The 20,212-nt window shown below is 50.8% G+C and overlaps 1 protein-coding gene across 5 annotated transcripts in view; it reads left to right on the forward strand.

Annotated features, from left to right (window-relative positions):
• Vgll4 (vestigial like family member 4) overlaps positions 1-20,212 on the forward strand; it is a 114,219-nt gene that overhangs the window by 90,185 nt on the left and 3,822 nt on the right. For 4 of the 5 annotated variants that reach the window (XM_075983128.1, XM_075983130.1, XM_075983129.1 and 1 more), the window contains one exon: positions 19,722-19,917. In XM_075983128.1, coding sequence (XP_075839243.1) covers positions 19,722-19,917 — 196 coding nt within the window. Of the gene's footprint in view, positions 1-8,913; positions 9,012-19,721; positions 19,918-20,212 lie in introns of those variants that run through there. The other variant, XM_075983131.1, reaches the window with a different exon arrangement.

A 20,212-nucleotide genomic window follows, 5' to 3' on the forward strand; every position in this document is an offset into this window, starting at 1 on the left:
AACCACACCCCCTGGGTTCTGTCGACAGCCTTTGCTGATGAAGTGTGGGTACCTTTAAGTAAAGGTCACAGGCCTGACCTGGGCTGTGTGGGTTTCTTGTTTGTCAGGCTGGAGGCATTTTCTCATTTTCACAGTTGAGCTGAAAACAAAGGCCGCCTTATCCTAGTGGGGAGCTGTTCTAGGAGAGCTGACATCAGCCTTTTCCCAGCAGGCATCGCCTCTGCCTTAAGAGTCTTCCACAGAGAGCTGCTCAGGCAGGTCACCATCTTGCTCCTGGCATTTTTCTGGCTGAATAACACATAACACATTGAATAAAGAAATGCCAAGGGTGTCAGGAGCCAGAGGACAGAACCAGAGCAATATCGTCCAGGCTGTGAGGGGACTGGCCAGCTTTGTGGCTGTGGTCTGTGTCTTAGGGGTTGCAGAAGTGGGTCAGAACCTTGGGGAAGAAGGACTTGCCAGGAGCACGGGTGTGTGTAGGATCACGTTCTAAAGGGACACATTAAAATCATAAAACAGGAGTGTGTTTAGATTGATGGGTTAAGCCGAAGACATTTATTCAAAATTGAGGGAACATAACAGCGCTGAGCTTTGGCTTCCCTCCCCAAGCCTGGAGCGCTCAACTGGGGACACAGATTACAGCTGTGGGGAGCAGAGACAGTTAATCTGGGCATTGCTTGGTTCATTCTCTTCCTACTGAAGCATAGAGCTGGCCTGTCCTGGAATAAAGTGCTGCTCTCTGAGGTCTCTGAAAGATCCAACTGAGGGAAGAGGAAAGATAAAGACAGTGCTGTGGGGTTGGGCTGGGTGTGGGTCCCTGGGCACCTCCTCTCCTCTGGAATCTCCCTGCTGCACAGGGCAGGAGGAGGCTGGTGGAGCTCTGGTGTTTACACTTGAGCGGGCACAGTGCTTGGCTCCTGCTTTGCTGTTGTTGGGCGGAAACACTTCATTCTCACATCCGACACATTGTCTCCCGAGCAGACTCAGAGCTTCAAGTTGTCTTACTGCACTGGGGTCTGGCGGGAGGGAGGGAGGCACCTGTCCAAAGGAGGGTCCGAATTCTGGACACCCCCCCCCCCCCCGTGCTGGCTGGCAGAGAAGTGGGGCCTCTGTTCTGCTTCTACTGCTTGGGCTTCTTCTTGCCTCCCTTGAAGAGACCCAGGAGATGGCATTAGGCTGCCAGGCACGGTGGCGCACACCTGTGAACCCAGTACATGGGAAGCTGAAGCAGGGGATTGGAGAGTTCATGGTCAACCTGGGCTACATAGCAACAGTTGTCTCCAATCCTAGAGGGGAGGGCGGGAAGCTAACGAACCCCTGCAGAGACAGTTTCAGAGCTGGGTGTTTGTAGAAGTCAGTCTGCTCTCATTATGTCAGCAAGTGCAGGGGTTCAGCCCTTGTTGAGGCTGTCTGTCGTCAGAGCTGCTGAACGCACAGAGGTGTGTCTATGTAACTTGTCAGATTCTGGGTCAGACACAGGGAAACAGTGCTGGGGAGGGGGATCTGTTGTCTGGATTGTGTTCCTTCAACATCTTTGCCGAAGCCTTGTCCTCCAGGGTGATGGTCTTTGGAGCTGATGCGGTTAGATGAGGCCAGGAAGGTGAGCCCTGTTCAGATGGATTAGTGCCCTAGTAAGAAGGAACCACAGCACTGTTCCCTCTTTCTGTAGGAGGACTCAGAAGAGGACTGCAAGCTGCCATGCCATGCCGCACACTGGTCTTAGGTCTCCAGGGACGGCAAGTGACGAACACCTGTCATTTGACATCTGTTGTTTAGATCCAGTGTTATCCACCATGGTGCATAACTTCTCTCAGAGACAGTGGCCGACCAAACGAGCATTTGATTTTAGAATTCTGCTGTAAACTGTCAGACCCGTAAAGCTGAACTGTTAGAATGAAGTGGCCGAGTAATTCCCTGATACAGGAACACTGAGTGCCATCTTCAACACTGGGGGCTGTCAGGGCCGTGGGCTGAGCAGTTGAGGAAGCCAGGCCAGGTTTCCCATGCTCTGCTCACAAGTTCAGTGAGTTCAGTGGCATTTCCCTTCTTACCTTCACTAGGGACTTACTGTAGCAGATTTGGGGGACACACAACACCATGCTGTGTGTGACCTCCTCTTTTGATAGACACTTCTATGAGCCCTCTTACTTCCTTTTGTCCCCTTCCTACTTTGGGGCCACTCATCCTAGGATCTTTCCACTGTCTCTGGTTTTGTTTGTTTGGAGACAGGGTCTCATTACTAAATGTAGCTCTGACTGCCCTGGAACTCACTATGAAGATCCAGGCTGGCTTTGACCCTACTACTTCTACCTTCCAAGTGGTAGGATTAAGGGTATGTGCCACCATGCCTGGCTACCCAGGATCTTTCAGAGATCCCATTGCTTTAACAAAATACCCAGAGCAGTTTAATTTGCAATAAAAAGAAGTTTGTGTAGCTTCCTGCTCCAGAGGCGGAAGCCAAGAGTTTTGGCTGCTTCCAGTGAGGGCTTTGTGCTGTATCGTGGGGGAAACAGAGGGGAAACAGAAGACAGTGGCTTTTGAGAGCTAGTCCATTTCCCTGAGAACTAACACAGACTCTGGAGAAGGCTGTTCATTCCCTTCAGGGCACTCCCTCCCCACCTTGCGGAACCACAATCCAGTTTCGGCAGGAGTCTGGCGCACACAGCACACAGTCTCTACGCCTCATACTTGTTGCTGTCTCTGTGCTTCCAGGCTGTCCTTCTTGTTGCACTGACCCTTTAAGTGAGTCTGTGCAGGCTGTGGTTTAACACTGCCACTCCACCGAGGAGATTGCCATATTGTTATCTATGGTGAGATCTGCCTCCTTTTGCATATACACCCCGTGTAGGAATTCCGCTGTGTCACATTCCTTCATGCGTGTGGTTGATAAAGAGCTTTCTTCTATCTCAGAAGTCATCCCCTGCCTCCTGCCCCCATCTCCACATTGAACTTATGTTATATTGGCATGGTCTGCTGACTCTTTTTCATGGAAGCCCCGCCAAGGTCATATTGTAGACCCCCTCTTCACACAGACCTCCTTCTGGATCACGTCTTTGTGGCTCCCGGTCAGCTAGGGGAGATCACTGAGTTCCCTGCCTGCAGGCCTGAGCCATTCAGAAACTTCTTTATAGGATATTGTTGTTGTCACTGTGTGCCTCTCTTTGTCCTCTCTCTGATGTAGCTCTTCTATAGCAGGGCTGGACTCCCTCGTTCAGTCAAAGGCTCCGTATCTAGTGCAATGTCGGGTACTCCTAGTGGCTAGGTCACCCCTGGAATATGAAAGGAACAAGAGCCCTTGAAGCTCTCTTCCTTTTGATGGAGATGAATTTTATAAACTGGGCTTTCATAGTATAAGCCTTCAATCCCACCACTCCAGAGGCAAGCAGATCTTTGTGAATTCAAGGCCAGCCAGGACTACATAGTAAAACCCTATCTCAAAAAAAAGAATAATTTTTAGATGTGTAATGTCTTAGGTAGCATTGCCTATGGTGCCTCCTTGTGTTCATTTCCAGGCTGTGACAGAGTCCACTATTGCCGTCCTGTGCCCCGCCCGTACCCCATCTTCCAGAACAGTAACCCCAGAAACCCCTTGAACCTGTGGAGGTGCCTCATTCAGCCTGCATCCTGGACCTGCCAGTCTTATCTTGGTGTCAACTCTGAGGAGTGAACTCTGTGAATAAAATGCCCTCTTTCCACCCCCCCCCATTTACATTTCATTTTTTCTGCAACTGATGAAAATGCTGCCGCCCCCCCCCCATCCTTCTAGTTACTTTTTTCCTGCAGCTGGCACCAGTCCCGGTAGAACATGATGTGAGGTGTGTAGAAGTGGGGCATTGGCTATGGTGGGGCGAGCATCAGTATCACTGTGGGGAGGACGCTGGAAAGCAGGGGAATTGCTGGGGTGGCCCAGTACTTCTAGAGCAGCGACACAGTCAGACTTCATCTCAGATAAAAAGAAGAAAAAGTACAAGTATATGTGACTGAAGAGATGACTGCTCTTCCAGAGACCCAAGGTTCAATTCTAAAAATCCACATGGTGGGTGGGATCTGATACTCCCTTCAGGGCCTCTGTGGGTACCATGCACACAGTAATTCATATACATACACACACACATGCATTCAAACGCTCAAATACATTTTTTTTAAATTTTGAGACAAGGTTTCTCTGTGTAACCACTCTGACTATTCCTGAACTCGCTCTGTAGACCAGGCTGACCTCGAACTCACAGAGATCCTCTTGTCTCTGCCTCCTGAGTGCTAGGATAAAGGCGTGTGTCATCACTGCCCACTATTTTTTAAAACCTTAAAAAAAAAAGAGTAAACACTCTTATCTTGGTAAAACAAGCAGGTCTGCACCACGTGTCCTTGACGTTCGCCACCAACCCTTTCACCCAGGGCTCCACTTTCTAGTAGATTCACTCTGTTGACCCATGCCAGTCACAGCTTACCTCCCTAGCTTCCTGCTTCGGGTCCTATTTGGTAGTTTATTTTTGGGAAAGCTGTGAACAGGGCCGGTGACAGCAGGACCCCTCCGAGCCACGGGGCAGCTGCACCTTGGTGAAAGGATTCAGAGGCAAGCAAGCTAAGCTCTGCTGACAGGTCTTTTTCCAGGACCTGTGTGTGGGACACTGCTGGGTTTGTCCATGGGTTGTGTCTCCTTGACTACAGAATAAAATCCACACTCCTTGGGTGACCTTCAAGGATGGAAGAGTCTGTTGCAACAAACTCCTTTTCCCAGTAAGCACCTCCCTGGACTTTCATGGAAACACTGTGGTTAAAATTTAAAAGAATTGATGGAGATCTGTGTTGTCCGTCACCTTCAGGGCAGCTAAGCATGCGTTGTCTGCCTGTGTGACAGGCAACTCTGACACAAGTCAGGCCGAGTACATGGAATGGCTCTGCTTTCCCTTGTGACCTTCATCATTTGAAACCATTGCCCATGACATCTTAATGCATTCGGTTCTCAATCATACCCCGGACAGCTCTGGTGCGGGTGTCCTTGGGGGCTCCCAGCAGAGAGATCTCCACACATTCCATGGCCTCAAGTTTAAATCTGGTTGTTCTAAGCTGTCCATTCAGCACTTACCCTTCCCACCCACTCCCATGTCCCCGACAACAACACTCTACATTCTGGATGGCATTCACCTGTATTCACCCGTGAACTACTCAGCGGCCCACAGTGAACAGGCCACGGCACCTTCTGGTGGCTCGTGCCTGGTAACTGCCCCACATCCCAGCATCTTTGTTTCCTACTTGTGTAGATGATGATGTGGTCTACCAAAGCCTTCTTCGCTGTCAGTGACACCTTCTACAGGTAGTTTGTAGCTCTCTATGCTTACGTTGCCTAAAACTCCCAGTGCTTCTTCTGTCCCAGCCTTCAGAGCAGCTGGGACTCTTGGCTTGTTTTCTTTTAGCTCTCTAATGCTTTTTCTTTATTCCTTTGTTTAAATTAATTGATATTTTTAGGGCAGGGTGAAGTTACAAACATGTTGCTTTAGAGATTCTTTTATAGGAGAGTTGTTCTAGAGAGAGTTGGGCGGCAAGTTTTGGTACTAGAGGACCCAGGAATTGTCCTGGAAGGTCAGCACTCACGAACTCTCCTGTTGAACCCATGTCAGGGGCCGCTTGTCCATGAACACTGAGACGACACTATATCCGCCACTGATGGTGGAGTGCTGTCCTGATCAACCCATTGTAACTAAGCATGTTAGCTCCCTAATCCGGTCAGTGTACGGCTGGCTGATCGGGGTGCTTTGGTATGCAGGTACCTGGGAAGATCTCACTACACAGTGCCAGCCCAGGAAGAGAGCGGAATTCTCTGCCCAGAGTACTGTTTCTACTGAATGCACCCTCCCTTCACACCATGGAGGGGTGGAAGACCCTCTGAATAAGATGAATAAAGAGGGGATTTAGGGCTGGTGTGTGGTTGCCATGTGGGGGAGGCTGAGCTCCCAGAGGGGGCATGAGGGAAAGTCAAAGAAAGGGATACTGAAGGAACCATTAGGTTTGGGGGGTCACACTGGCTGAGCTGCTAGGTAAACTCAGCAGGTCACCTCTGCCTTAGGGTGGCTTTCTTTTTCATAGGTTGACCAATTCTCCAGAGGCTACTATTTCCAGCTAACTAGTCGGACAGTTTAACTTAAAAACAAAAATAAAAACCAAACAAACAAAACAGTGCTTTTATTTATTCATGACAAAGCTTTCTTTTCCGTCCTAACCCAACCAAAATAGATTGTTTCCCTGTGGTTGCCAGTTGTTTACTTGTTGATAATTCGTTTGAAGCTCAGGTTAACACCAACAACCACCCCCACCCCACCCCCCCACCCCCCCGCCGCCGCCCCTTCTCTCTTTGTCCCTGACGTGCTGGGGATGGGACCCAGGAGGCCAAGCACGGAGCTACATCCCAGTTGGGTTCCGTAGACTGAGAACTGGAAACGTGTGCATGTCTGTACTGGGGAAACGTTCGCGTGTGCGCCGGGGATCTTGTTTCCAGCAGCAGCACACTTGGTCCGCAACTGAAATGGTTGCTGCTGTTGAGAGAATACACTGGCCTCAAATTCACTCTCTCCCAAGGGTGACCTCTGCTCCTTCTGCCTTCATCTCTCCAGTGCTGGGATGCCAGACGCACCACCACACCTTGTTTATCTGTCGATGACTGAACACGGGAGCTCATGCTGGGCAAGTGTCCTGCTGGCTTTGCATGGTCTCAGGACTTTAGGCTTGTTCATCACTGTTCCTTCATGGGGCTGGTGAGTGTGCTCCCAAGTGCTGGGAGTGGGCAGGGCCAGGGGCACTTCTCCTGGGATTCCCGAGGTCCGCCTCATTTTTCCTTTCTTTAGATAAGATTGGGTAACTCCTTGCATTTCCAAGAAATGCCAGTGTCTCTTTGAAGGTTCCAAGTCTTGTTTTCATGTTGCTGGTGACCAAAGAACTTGCTAGCAAGTAAAGATACTGGGGCTGTTCAGGTTTGTCTGGGCTTTGCAGGCCTCTTTGGCATCCCCATCCTGTTCATCTCTCATATCCCATTTTTCTGAAAGTGGAATTTGTGGGTTGGAGGGTACCCGTTTGGTGTCTGATGACCTGTGGGAACCTATCCGTTCCCTGCATCTCCCCAGTAACGACTGTTTCTCACTTTGCATCTTCACACAGAGCTCAGCAGCTCTCCAGGTGTACCTGCTGGCCACGTGTCTTCTTCTGTGGCTGTGACTGTCACACCACTGGCTTCTGAAGTCTTTCAAATATTTACAGTGTTTGGAAAAAAAAGACCTTTCAGGCTGGGGTGATAGCCCAGTTCGTGAAGTGCTTGCCTTGCAAGCAAGCACACTTGAGTTTTTCCATCCCCAGGAGCACATGGAAAAGCTGGTTGGGGGGCCCCCACTGTAACCCCAGTGCTGGGGAGGCAGATCCCTGGAGCTCCTCAGCAGTCAGCATAGCACTTACTAGGTGTGAGTTTCAAGCCAGTGAGAAAGACACTTTAAAAAAAAAAAAAACAAGCCCAAGGTGGATTGATTGCCCGTGGTGAATGATGCTGGAGTCGGACCTCTGTGCCGGCATCCACTCCCCTCCCCCAACCCGGTTTCTTTCTTTGGAAGTGAGTAGATTGCTCACTGGATCTTGTTCTTTAGCAGGAAAGCCTTCTAGAACTGTTCTAGAAAGGACTGAACTGTGTTGGTAATTCCCATAACACGTGTAGGGCAGGGCAGTGTACTTTACATGTACATTAGGAAATGAAGGGACCTTATTTGAGTGGACTTCACCGGTCTGTTTATCTGGGCTCTTTCTGGCAGCCTCCTGCATTAGAGGAGGGGGAGCTGGAGGGTTTAGCCTGGGTCGAGAGGTGCGGCTGACTGTGGGGTGGAGCTCAGAAGCTGGACAGGGCTCCTCACTTAGTGGAAGGGTACCCTGGCTGCTGCCGCTGCTCTTTCCTTCCAGGGCCTTTCCCGCAGAGCTGAGCCACGAGTGTGTTACTAGTCTCTTGTTGGGTACTCTTAGTAAACTCTGAAATAAAAAATGAAATTGTTTTTATTTAACCATTTTACCAGATGTTCCCTGGGCCTTGATGGATGCGGCATTTACTAGAAAGTTACACTCCTGAGATGCAGTGTTATGGACACAGTTGCTACAGACAGTGACAGTTGGTGGGACTGGAAGACAGTCTCCCCCCTTCTCTCTCTCTCTCTCTCTCTCTCTCTCTCTCTCTCTCTCTCTCTCTCTCTCCACCCCCACCCCCAATGCGTTTTCCTCCCACAAGAAATGCTCTTTCATTGGGGTACTCTCCTCTTCTCTGCTACAGGTCTAGCTTGTGCAGGCTATATTGCCTTGTGAAAGCAGCCAGCAGGCCCATGCACGTTGTAAGCAAGCCTCCTTTGGAGCTAAAGGAACCAGATGGGCCCTTGACTCTCCTAGTAACTGAGGCTGCTGGCCGGGGGTGAGGTTCATGAACCTGCAGGTAGGAAGAAATAGTGTGGGCACCCGGGCTAGCTGTGTCTGCAGTGCTGGCCTTCAGCCCTTCCAAGAGAACAGCCTCTCAAGTTGGCTCTGCAAGGAGGGCGAGAGGACCAGAGAACCCACAGAAGCTGAACTGCAGGCCTGTCCCCTCCCTCCTGCCTCGCCCCTTCCTGCCAGCATTTCCTTTGGCCAAGTTGTAGAGTTTGCTAAAAGCCTGATGTTATGGAAGGTAGGGGAAACAAAGAAAGAGGAAGTGGCTTGCTGTAATTCTGACAGCAGATCTGTTTTCTCTGAAAATGGAACTGCAGCGATGCATGCAACGATCTTGGCAGGCGGCACTCTGTAAATAACGCCTCCCAGGAGTTCCCAGCCTCTCCCAGGCCCGCAGGAAGCTTCCCCTGCAGCGCGGGGCAGGCGGCCCCGCACCTCACACCCTTCTTCAGGGGGACTCTTATTCTGACGGGGCGTGGGCCTGTCGTGCCTGCCAAGTTTGTGAGGCCCCAGGCTTTCTTGTGGGAGGACGCTGGGCTGTCTTCATGCTCCTTGGCAATGATTAAAGTGAGGTTAGTACCAAAACCCCCTTTCATTTTATTCCCTTATCCTGCCGTTTTCAAAGCAGATGGCAGTGCTGTATTTTCAGCTGTAATTGATTTAAGCTGGGGAAGACAGAGCTGATGGGCGCAGCAGGGACCGTCCTCTGGTCCCTGTCTCCTGGCTGCCTAGCACCTTGTCCCAAGCCCAGTCATGTAGCCACCAGAACCTCCTGCAAGGGCGAGGGGGTTGTCGGGAGAGTGGGGTGTGGAGGGAGCTGGCAGAGTGAAGGAGCTGGCAGAGTGAAGGAGCCCAGGTTCAGGTGCAATTGTCACGTGACAGGGTCTGGTTGGAGGGGAGCAGCTGCTGGGGGCCCTGTTCCTCCTCCTCAGACCAGATGCCAGGCTCATGCTTCTGCTCTCAAATTTATTCTTAACAGAAGATAATGATAAATAAAAGCACTTGATGATGTCTGGAGGCTCTGACCTCAGCGGTGGGGCCTTTCCTCTGGACACTCCACTCAGGGTCCCCCGCCCCCAGGCACTATTCTTGGCTTCTTGGGTCTGATAGAAAATGTTTTTGTCCCAGCTCTGGGGATCTTGAACAGTAGCTCTACCAAGCTCCCTCTGCCCAGCTAAGCTGCACCAGGCAGAGGGACCAGCAGGTTGGAGTGAGTGCCCTTGTTGCGTGGAATGGTGTAGACACGCTGAGGATCTGGTCCTGCCACACACTGCTGCTGCCGCTGCCGCTGCCACACAAGTGGTAGTCATTATAGTTAACTTTAGCCACCCTCAGAAGACTTGAAGCAATTGGTACGGGCTCATAGTGAGAAATGAGAACCGCAGCTGTGTGGCTGTGGGTCTCCCAGAAGCTCTCAGCTGATCATGGCCTCTGCTCCTCTGGTGGTCTAGGAAGAGGCCATGGTCCCAGTGTTTGTGAGTGTTGCTCTCACAACCCAGGTAAGCTGATTTTTTTAAAAAATTTTTTTAAAGGTTTATATATTTTATGTATACTAGTGCTCCAGCTGCATGTATGACTTTATGCCATCTGAGAACATCAGATCCCACTATAGGTGGCTGTGAACACCATATGGGTGCTGGGATATGAACTCAGGACCTCTAGAAGAGCAGTCAGTGCTCTTAACCTCTGAACCATCTCCCCAGCCCCAGGTAGGCTGTTTTTAAGAAGGCTTTATCAGTTCTGTGCTTGTGGACAGGAGGCCAATGAGAGACATGTTCTAGAGACCCAGCCTGATAGACTACTGGTTGTCAGGACTTTTATTTGTTTTTTCAAGGCAGGGTTTGTCTGTGTAGCCCAGGCCTCTAACTCAGAGATCCACTTGCCTTTGCCTCTGAGAGCTGGGATTAAAGGCTTGCACCACCACTGACCAGTTTGCCAGAACTTTTAAAAACAAAGACCAAGAATCACCCTGCGATCCAAGAGCTCCTCTTCTGGGAGTTTATACAGAACAACTGGAAATAGGGTGTACTCGCTCCTGTTTGTACACCTAGACTTACAGTGGCTCTGTTCATATAGCCAAGAGCTGGGAACAGCGCAGGAAGAAGCCCGCCAGTGTGGTTGACAAAAAGCATGAGTCTTTGTTGCAGTGGAATATATTCAGCCTTAAAAAGACAGGAAATTCTTACACGTACCAGCACATGGCTGGACCATGAGGGTATGGTGCTAAATGAAATAAGCCAGAGTCAAAACAATGACGGTGCGTGAGTCAACTTATGCAAGGCCTCTAGTACGGAGAAAGAATGGGTGGCTCATCTGGAGGGAACAGGGTGGTCCGACCAGGAGGGTGGTGCTTAGTGGGGGCAGCAGAGAACTCATGGAGGGGGGTGGTGGTGATACATATTATATGGCTGTGTGAATGGACTTCCTGCTACTGACCAGCATCCTTAAACATGAGAGATGGCTCAGAGGTTAAAGGCCCTGACTGCTCTTGCAGAGGACCGGAGTTCAGTTCCCGTCACTCACAAATTAGTTAGCAACCACCTGGAGCTCTAGTTTAAAGGGATCCCACACCATCTTGCGCAGGAAAACACTCGTGCACAAAAATAAATTTGAAGAAACATTAAATGGTATTGTGTCCCTTACCATAACACATAAATAAACCATGGGGCTGGTGGTGACCTTTGGAATCGAGAAACACTGCTGAGTGTCACGGGGTGAGCAGTGTGGGGACCGCAGTTAGTGCTGAGCTGTCTGTTGTTGGAGCCCGTCATCTACAGGAGGAGTCAGAGGACTCCAGGGGCAGTGACTTAAGTTGGATGCGTTTCATAAGCGGAACCAGGGCCACCTGGCTTTTGGAGATTCTTACAGAGTGGACAGGTGTGGGGCTTAGAATCCTCTCCGCAGGTCTAGATCAAATGCCATATCAGCCATGAGCAGAAAGTTGGGTCCCTGTCTTCATTTTCTTCCCTGGTAAGAGCTCCAAGGTTTAGACTGAGTAAATTGTAACCAGACATTGCTCTTAGATGTCAGCGACCACATGGCTCGGGGGAGAGACAGTTCTAGATGGTGATGCAGGCCTGTAGTCCTACTAATAAGGGAGGTTGAGGCAGGAGAATCTCAAATTGGAGGCCAGCTTGGGATCCATAGCAAGATACTAAATGGCAGCCTGGAAGGGCAGCTTTGTGACCTGGAGAAAGATGGAGTAGGCTCTCAATGACACGCTCTGTGTCTATGGGGAACTTCTAAGAATGGAGGAGACATTGTCATTAGTCCATCCAGTTGCTAGCATACTGTAGTGTTTCTAAGCAACAGGATAATTCTCAAAAAATCATCTTTCTTTAAAGTAATTTAAAGCTTATTTCGGGGCTGGAGAGATGGCTCAGTGGTCAAGAGCACTGCCTGCTATTCCAAAGGTCCTGAGTTCAATTCCCAGCAGCCACATGGTGGCTCGCAGCCATCTGTGAAGAGGTCTGGTGCCCTCTTCTGGCCTGCGGGGATGCACACAGACAGAATATTGTATATATAATAAATAAAATAAATTAAAAAAAATAAAGCTTATTTCTACAGTTCAATATATAAATATTTTAAAAAGAAATCCCCTCTTTTCTGTTTTTTGGAAAATGTTCAGCGAGTGATGGAGGAAGGTCATTGGTTAAATAAAAAGAAACTGCTTGGTCCTCATTGGTTAGAAGATAGGTGGGAGGAGTAAACAGAACAGAACACTGGGAGGAAGAGGAAGTGAGCTCTGACTCCACAGCTCTCCTCTCTGGAGCAGACGCCTCAGAGAGATGCCATGCTCTCGCTCCGACCCAGGATGGACTTAGGCTAGAATCTTCCCGGTAAGACCGGTGCTCACAGATTATTAGAGATGGGTTGATCGGGATATCAGAATTAGCCAGTAAGGGCTAAAGCTAAAGGGCCAAGCAGTGATTAAAAGAATACAGTGTCCGTGTAATTATTTCGGGGCAAAAGCTAGCCGTGCAGGCGGCTGGGGTGTTGGGGACGCAGCCCCGCCGCCCATATTACTACAAGCGAGGATAGACCAGATGCTTGGAGCCAATCATGTCCCTAAACATTGTGAATACGTGTGTTCCAGATAGACAGGCCTTTGGGCCCTTTATTGGTCCTGTTATATAGAAACCATGGTATGTGTCAAAAGATCATTTCTCAGGTGCGTATCTCATTGCTGTAGATTTCTCAATACCCGAGGTTCTGTAGCTAGCTCTCTGGTAATTTAGTGGCTGATTTTTGTTGTTATTTTTGGTTGTCGTTAGTAATTTTCAAGGTCAGTCATGGTTATAGGTGACTTGAGAAGAAAGACTCCCTTTCTTCCTGGTTTTTATTTGGTGTTGAATCAGTGTATTAAAGATTCATGAGGTAATTTGGAACCTGTCACCACCAGCTGCAGGGTGCTGGCACCCCTGTGAAGGATGTGGGTGTGCAGCCATGTGGATTACCTGTGTGGGAATACAGGGTGCCTGCTCCAGAGGGGGTCACAGGTAGCACTAATTTAAAAGAATGTTTATGTGTGACTCACCTTTCCTTTTAGAGTGTTATTTTTATTTTATATGTATGGGTGTTTTTGCTTCTGTATCTGTATGTGCATTACATGGGTGTAGTACCCACAGAGGCCAGAAGAGGGTGTCAAGAGTCTCTGGAGCTGAAGTTACAAGCAGCTGTGAGCCATCCTGTGGGTGCTGGGAACTGAGCCCAAGACCTCACCTTCCTATGGGACACAGGTGCTGAGGACTGCAGACCTGGGGTGATCCGTTCTTGTTTCACCCAGCACACACATCCTGGGCTTCAGTTCAGAGGTTACCACTGTGCCGAAGGAGCCAGCCTTCTCCCGGTGCTCGGGTCTCAGTGCTCCTCTGTAGTGATGCTCAGCGCCAGGCACTGCTGTGGACAAGGACTTGCGGCGCGGCGTGATGCTGCTGCTGACCGTCTGGTGAGGACCTGGCTCCAGAGTAAAGTGAAGAGGCTGGTGTTTGTTGCCGAGTTCTGGCAAGTCAGGCAGGGAAAGACTTTTCTGGTAGCTGGAAGAAGAGTTTTTCCAAAAGGAAGACGTGGCACAAAGACACGGCCTCTGCGGTTACCTGTCACTCCTTAGGAGGCAGGCTTTGTGCGGAAGCTTTTCTGTACCGAGTGGCGTGCCTGAGGAAGCAAGCCATGTCCCTACAAGGGTCCATGCTCTGTGTAGCCATCTCTGTGGCTGCCAAGCGCGGCACCCCCACACCTTGAGTAGGATGAAGCTTCTGATGTTTTCATCAACAGTCTGATGTGATTTTTCAGTGATTGTTTTTTTTTCCCCTGCAAAGGTGTGGGGGAAATCAAGGAGGGAATCTTCCCACGATTTAGCGGACAGCTCTGCAAAGACCCTGTGGCAGCGTAGAGTGTGGTGTGCGGCGATGGCGTTTGCAGCCCTTTCCTCTCTGGTAGCTTTGTGATCAAAGGTTACTCTCCTGGAGTTTCTCCAGCAGCCCCGACCCGGGTGCTGCCCTGTCTGCCCAGCCTCATGAGTGCCTCTGATGCTGGTTGCTCCTAAGAATGGGGCTGCTCTTTGAAAGTCAGTTCATTCATAAAACTGTACCTGGTGCTGTGCAAGACACCAGCTGGCCCTGGTCTGTTTGATCACTCCTGGTGCTGGAGGGACCACATCTTCTCTCCTGGTCAGCTGCAGCCTTCCTGTGGGGACATTGGGATCTCCCTTTCCTAACCCTAGAAAGGCTTGTCCCCGAAAGCTGGGCGTGAGAGAGGGAGGCAGGGGCAGGTAGGCTTCCAGGTGGGTCTGCAGGGAACTGGTGCTGGATGTTTGGCAAATCCTGGCCTCTTCCTTCACCCCATTCTCCAGTCTTCATCTCAGTGGTCCCAAGTCCTCCCTAACGTGTAACAACATAAATGCCAGCCCAGTGGTGCCTGTCCCTGGATGGAGAAGGAGTAGTCTAGAGGTTTCTGCCCATGGCAGATGTGGCGGCTGGGCTCGGGCAGGAAGAGCCTGATGCTTTCCATCCCTCTCTAGTTTAAGGACTGCTTAGTGCCAAAAACACAATAGTGGTTGTACTTTTTAGTATCATTCATTGAGAGACTGTATAATGACGAAAACAGCTGCAACCCAGTGGAGTGAGCATCTATTAATCTCAGCAGCATCCCATTCATTAGCATGAGCGTGCATGTGTGCAGCACATGATCTCCAGGCTCTGTAGACCGTGCTTGGCGTGCACACGGGCTCTTGGCCTGTTTGTGTGTCGTCCTTGGGGGTTTGCGGCCACAGGTGGACCAGTTCTTGCTTGACAAACATGGGGAGAACATGGTGCTCCACCCCCAGTCCCATGGCAGACCCGATTCTCCGGCTTCCGTTTCTTCTGTTGTCTCAGCTAATGATGTGAAACACGTGCAGACGGTTCTGGTCTGGGGGGAACGGGACTGGAGTCAGAGTGTGAGGCCCAGCCCTGGAAAACGGGGAGCCTGGGGCTTGTGAGTGGGACCTCTCCCAAGACAGACCCAGAGCCGCCTTGGACTCACCTGGTTATTTTACATTGTTTTAGTTGATGTGTGTAGGGGCAGCGCCGAGTCATCAGAAAGGAGTATGTGTGAGAAGCTCTGCATGGCCGTCACATGACAGGAAGTGAACTGTGTGGTGCTGCAGACAGTCTCTGAGACTGTGTGGCACTGATTCGCTTCCTTAAGGCTTGCACTTCAGCTTCCAGAAGCCTTTACCTTACCTGGGTGCCGCATCACTGTGGCTGTCGGTCATAGCTCCTGGTGGATGCAAGTGACACCTGGGCTGCTGGAGGGGCCCTGGAGCAGGGTGGTGGTGGAGGGTACATCATGACGTAGCCAGGCTCTTTTATGACTTGAGTGATGGCTCAGAAGCCTTGGGGATCTTTGCTGTGGGGACCAGTCCCCAGTCCTCATCAGAAGGACGGCAATCTTTGCTTCCTGTTACAGGAGTGGTTGGTTGCTCCTGCTTTGTCCCCTACCTGCTCTGGGACTTGGGCAGATCTCCCTTTGCCCTCGTTTTCCCTTCCCTCCTACAGCAGAGTTCTAAGGTGACACCTCAGAGCTGGTGTGGCACTGGGGGAGGAGTGGGGTGTCATGCTCCCCAGCTGCCGTGGTGGCAAGTGGACACCAGGCAAGGGCATTCCTCATGCATAGGCAGGACACTGTATACATATACATGATAAATCTTTAAAGCAGTGGTTCTCAGCCTGTGGGTTGAGACTCCAACAGGGATGTATCAGCTATCGTATTTACATTATGATTCATAACAGTAGCAAAATTACAGTTAGGAAGTCGCAGTGAAAATAATGTTGTGTTTGGGGTTACCACTACACGAGGAACTGTAAAAGGGTCGCAGCACTAGGAACCACTGCGCTAAAGCTTCAAAATGCCTTTGTATTAGTTATAGGTCAGTCAGCAGAGAGCATCACTGGAGAGGATTTCTGGAGATCTGTAAAGCAGTTTGACTCAGAGGTGAGGCAGAGCCGTGCAAAGATGGGACCATGAACCCGAGAAGCCAGCCACGTGCATCCTGAGGACTGAGTCGGCAGGTGATTTTTATCATCATGCCGACTCGGGTCATTGGGCTCGCAAGACAAATGAACCCTTACAGAGTCATCTTGCTGGCCTAACATTTTTTAATTTTCACCATTTTTTGATAATATTTAGCATAGAATTATTATATAGCTTGACAAAATCTTTTCTTCAAACCTTTTAAGCTTTAAAAACAACTTTTAAGACTTTTGTTAAACCTAAGGTACAAGCACACACATTACTGGAGGCTAGCCCAGGGTCAGGCTCCCCAGTGTCACTGGTTTCTAGCTCCTTTTTCCTGACATGAATAGGCAGAGGCAGGTTAGGTGGATCTCTGTCAGCTCAAGGTTAGCCTGGTCTAGTGATTGCTTTTCTTCTGAGGGAGGCTAATTTCTTAGCTGCCAATCCCAGTCTCGATATCATCTTCCCTTTGAGTGCCTGTCACCTCAGTCACCCTTCAGTGGCATTGAGTAACCTCATCTTATTAGATCTGGTCACACACAACATCTGCCAGAAGACCCCATTTAGTCTGTGACAGAAATTAAAAGGCAATGCACAGGAGAGAATCAAATGCATCGCTGAGAGATACATAGAAACAGGGCTCTGCTCTGCCGGGGAAGGTTTCACAGCTAAGAGCCGGGCCCTGGAGTCCTTGACTCAATAAGTGAGGTAACTTCAGACAGTGCCTCCGCCATCTGAACCTGTCTCCCACTCTGAGTCCACCCTAGTGAGGTCTGAGCACTCAGCAATGGACCACCAGTGTGAATAGCTTGAGGGCCATCTTCCCACAATGCTCTCTGCTCCCACAGGAGGGTTCCTAACAGGGACTTGGGTCTCAGCTTCCTGTGACAGAGGGAATGAGGCATTTATAGGTTGGTTGGTTCCCTGAAGTTGAGTTTTGAAATTTCACTGAGCAGAAAGTGAGACAGCACCTTTGTGTAGGCAGGGGACAGAAATGTCAGCCAGCCCTAATGGTGTTTGTTGTCCATGCTCTCTTGGCTTTGAGGTGGACACAGGAACATGACTTTCTGGCTGTGGGCACAGAGGACGTGGTCTGTGCCATCGTGTCCTTGTTAATGACATGATTCTTATCAAAGTTGATGGCCTCAGGTTGTTCGTGGTGTTGAGAGGATCTGAAGGCTTAGTTTCTGCCCCCCAACTATTAGTGTTAGACTGTGGGGGGGCTTGTGGCTGCCATGCAGGATCCCAGGGCAGTGTTAGAGCAAGAGAGGCTCTGCCCCTGGCACACAGTGACGCCAGCACAGATTGGTATCAGGAAGGCTCATTCTGTCACCTCCGGGATATCCTGTGTGTTGTGGGAAGCCTGAGGCTGGGTGGGTCCTTCCTTACTCTTCTGCCCTGCCAACGTAGCATGGTTCCTAAGGCTGAGCAAGCTGCTGTGCAGGAGGTGGAGCTGTAGTTCCTGGGATCTAGTCTGCTTTCCTTAAATGCCACTAACATTTTGTCTTCTGAGCTCAGAGGGTGATCAGGAGCACATGGCAACTGTCCCCAGGAAACTCTGGCCTAGAAGAGTGTGATGGTTTCTCTTTGCAACCTACCTTTTCTCTTTCTCTCCTAAAAGAGCTGGCATGAAATGGGCAAGGTCGATGCTCCCAGGCAGCTCCGTGAGTCTTCTAGGCCCTAGCAGGGCCCCTGTTAGTTTTCCCTCTACCAACTTGGTCTTTAAGGAGAGGCAGGATGTGTGTGGTTTGGGTCAGCGTCCTGACGGCACAGGACACATTGGGCTGTGATTCATTCAGAGGGGGAGGGACATGGAAAACAATGTCTGTCTTTAAGCTCCAGGAACCAGGAAAATGAGCTGGAAATATGAGTGGTGTGTAATTTTACTAAAATTAACCAGCAAGTTCCCAGGCTTGTTCTGAGCTCCATGATTTTGTATGATGTATCATGCCCAGTGCCAACTGAACGACTTCCTCGGTGTGGAGTCCTGAAGGCCCCTGCTAGTGCCCCCCATTCTGTGCTCCTCTGCATCTCATCACTGAGGTTGTGCTTGGCCATGTAAGAGTGCTGTGGGGATCCAGGATGGTAAGGACTGGTGACCTGGAGGTCCAGGGGACAAGAGATGCTAGCCTGCCTGAGTTGTCTTGCTGTGTGCTGTACCCATTGAACCTCCTTTTGTATCCATTGCCTGCTGCAGGTTCGTTTGGGAACCATAGCGCTCCCTGCGATTTCCCGTCCTTGTTAGTGTCTGCTGCGTGAGTCCCCGGGAGTGCAGAGTCCATCTGAAGGCTGCGGGTGCCCTGCGGTTCACTGGTCCAGTCTGGCTCCCCCATGAGTCTGCCCGTCCCAGTTGTGCATCTGATGTCTTCCTTTCCCTGTGCAGGTGGTCTGTAACTCGAGACAGGCAGGACTTTGTCTCCGCAGAGCTTTCAGGGCTAGTGTAGGACCGGCAAAAGCCATCAGCAATGGTGTGGTGGCTTCTGCCCTGAGGGCTCGCACAAGTGCCTGGAATTCAGGGCCAATGTACATTCAGAGAAGCACAATATGGCGCAGCCTCCCCAGCGGATGGCAGGTGGACAGTTGCTGCTACAGCGTAAAGAGTTTGTGGCACAGAGCCAGAGGTAAAAATGGGAAGGCAGTTGGGGACGGGGTTAATGGAAAAGGTGCTGGCTGCTGCGACTTGAAAGGAGCTCTGTCAAGTCATATTTGCTTAATAAAAAGGTGGCCTTGAGATGAACACAGAAGGTCGGGGAATGGCGGGAGTGGTGAGCCTGTCGGTGTCCTGCAGGGCAGTTTCATAAGAGGCCTTCAGGGGATAAAGGATGCTGAGTACCCAAGGTGGTGCTGTGTCCTGTCTTACAGTATGACTGTCACACGTGTGGAGTGTGTGTGCGCGCACATGGACGGTGTGTGTGCATGCAGTGTGTGTGGTGTGTGACTAAATATTAGCATGTTGCATTTGGCTGGCCCAGCATGCAGGCATGGCTGCTTCCTGCTCAAAGCCCAAGTACACATGGCCCGCTTCCCTGAGCAGGCCAAGCATGGGCTCTGAAGTCTCCTTTCAATTTTAAAGTGCTCACTCTGGCACCTGGTTAAAAAGGGACAGACCCTAAGTGGACAGCACTGGTGGATGGTTCTAGAGTCAGCGGGATGGAGGGAGGACAGAGCCGAGCCTGGAACAGTTTGTGTAAGCTGGGTCTTGTGGGTTTTCATGCTCTGCTCAGGGAAGCTGCTGTCTTCTGCTGCTGTGGTTTCTGGGTACAGTGCTGCCGACTGATTGCCATCTTCTACACTAATAAGAAGCAGACCCATACAGAGGAGGTCACTGGTCATCAGTGGATGAGACAGTCACTTGGCTCCCCACTGTCTTGGCGCCCTATCTGGACAGAGGTGGTAATGGGCACTGCTGCGTAGAGGAGTAGGCACCAGTATGGTTTCGCATCAGAACTGGCTTAGAGCATGGGTCAGGTTTCTTCGGTCCTCAGCATTCCCATCCTACCTCAATGACCACTGGTGGTCAAACTGAGCATGAGCTGATCTCGTACGTAGGCAGGCAGGCAGCACTGCTAAGTGACATGCCTGCCAGAAGGGAAGGAGGGAGGTCACAAAGCCAACTTTGGCTCCAAAGGTTGCTTCTCCTACACTTAGGGCCTGGTTCCTCAACTTATCCTTTGGTCCTACCCTTAACACCGGGGTAGGAATGTCTCGGAAACATCAGGAGGAAGTGCATGGCTCCTCCCCAGAGCCCCCTTGCCAGTCACCCCCCTAAGCATGCCCCTGTCTTTCAGGAGTAAGACCGTCAACGGAGACTGCCGCCGAGATCCCCGGGAACGGAGCCGCAGTCCCATTGAGCGGGCTGCAGCCCCAGCTGTGAGCTTGCATGGTGGCCACCTGTATGCATCCCTCCCTGGCCTCATGGAGCAGCCTCTTGCGCTGACTAAGAACAGCAGTGACGCCGGCAGGTCGGCTGTGGAGCGGCAGCAGGTGTGTATGTTGTTGGTTCTCTTCCGGAGGTGACCAGGTCAGGCTGGGGGGAGGGGACCATGAGCTGCATGGAAACCCTGAGTAGAAGTCCTGAAGTTTGAAGGGACGTGGGTTCTTCCATTCCTAAGGCTTCGCTGCTTTGCACAGTACAACAGTACAGGGTTGATCTTGATGAGGGAGCTCCCTCCTCCTTGTGTCGTTCCCCTCCCCCCCCCCTTTCCCTGGCACTCTGAGAGGCCTGTGCTTACCCAGTACTGTTTCACAAAGTTAAATGTCAGTGGCTTTATTTTGGGCT

Source organism: Microtus pennsylvanicus, chromosome 8 (assembly GCF_037038515.1).
Source record: "Microtus pennsylvanicus isolate mMicPen1 chromosome 8, mMicPen1.hap1, whole genome shotgun sequence".
NCBI lineage: Eukaryota > Metazoa > Chordata > Mammalia > Rodentia > Cricetidae > Microtus > Microtus pennsylvanicus.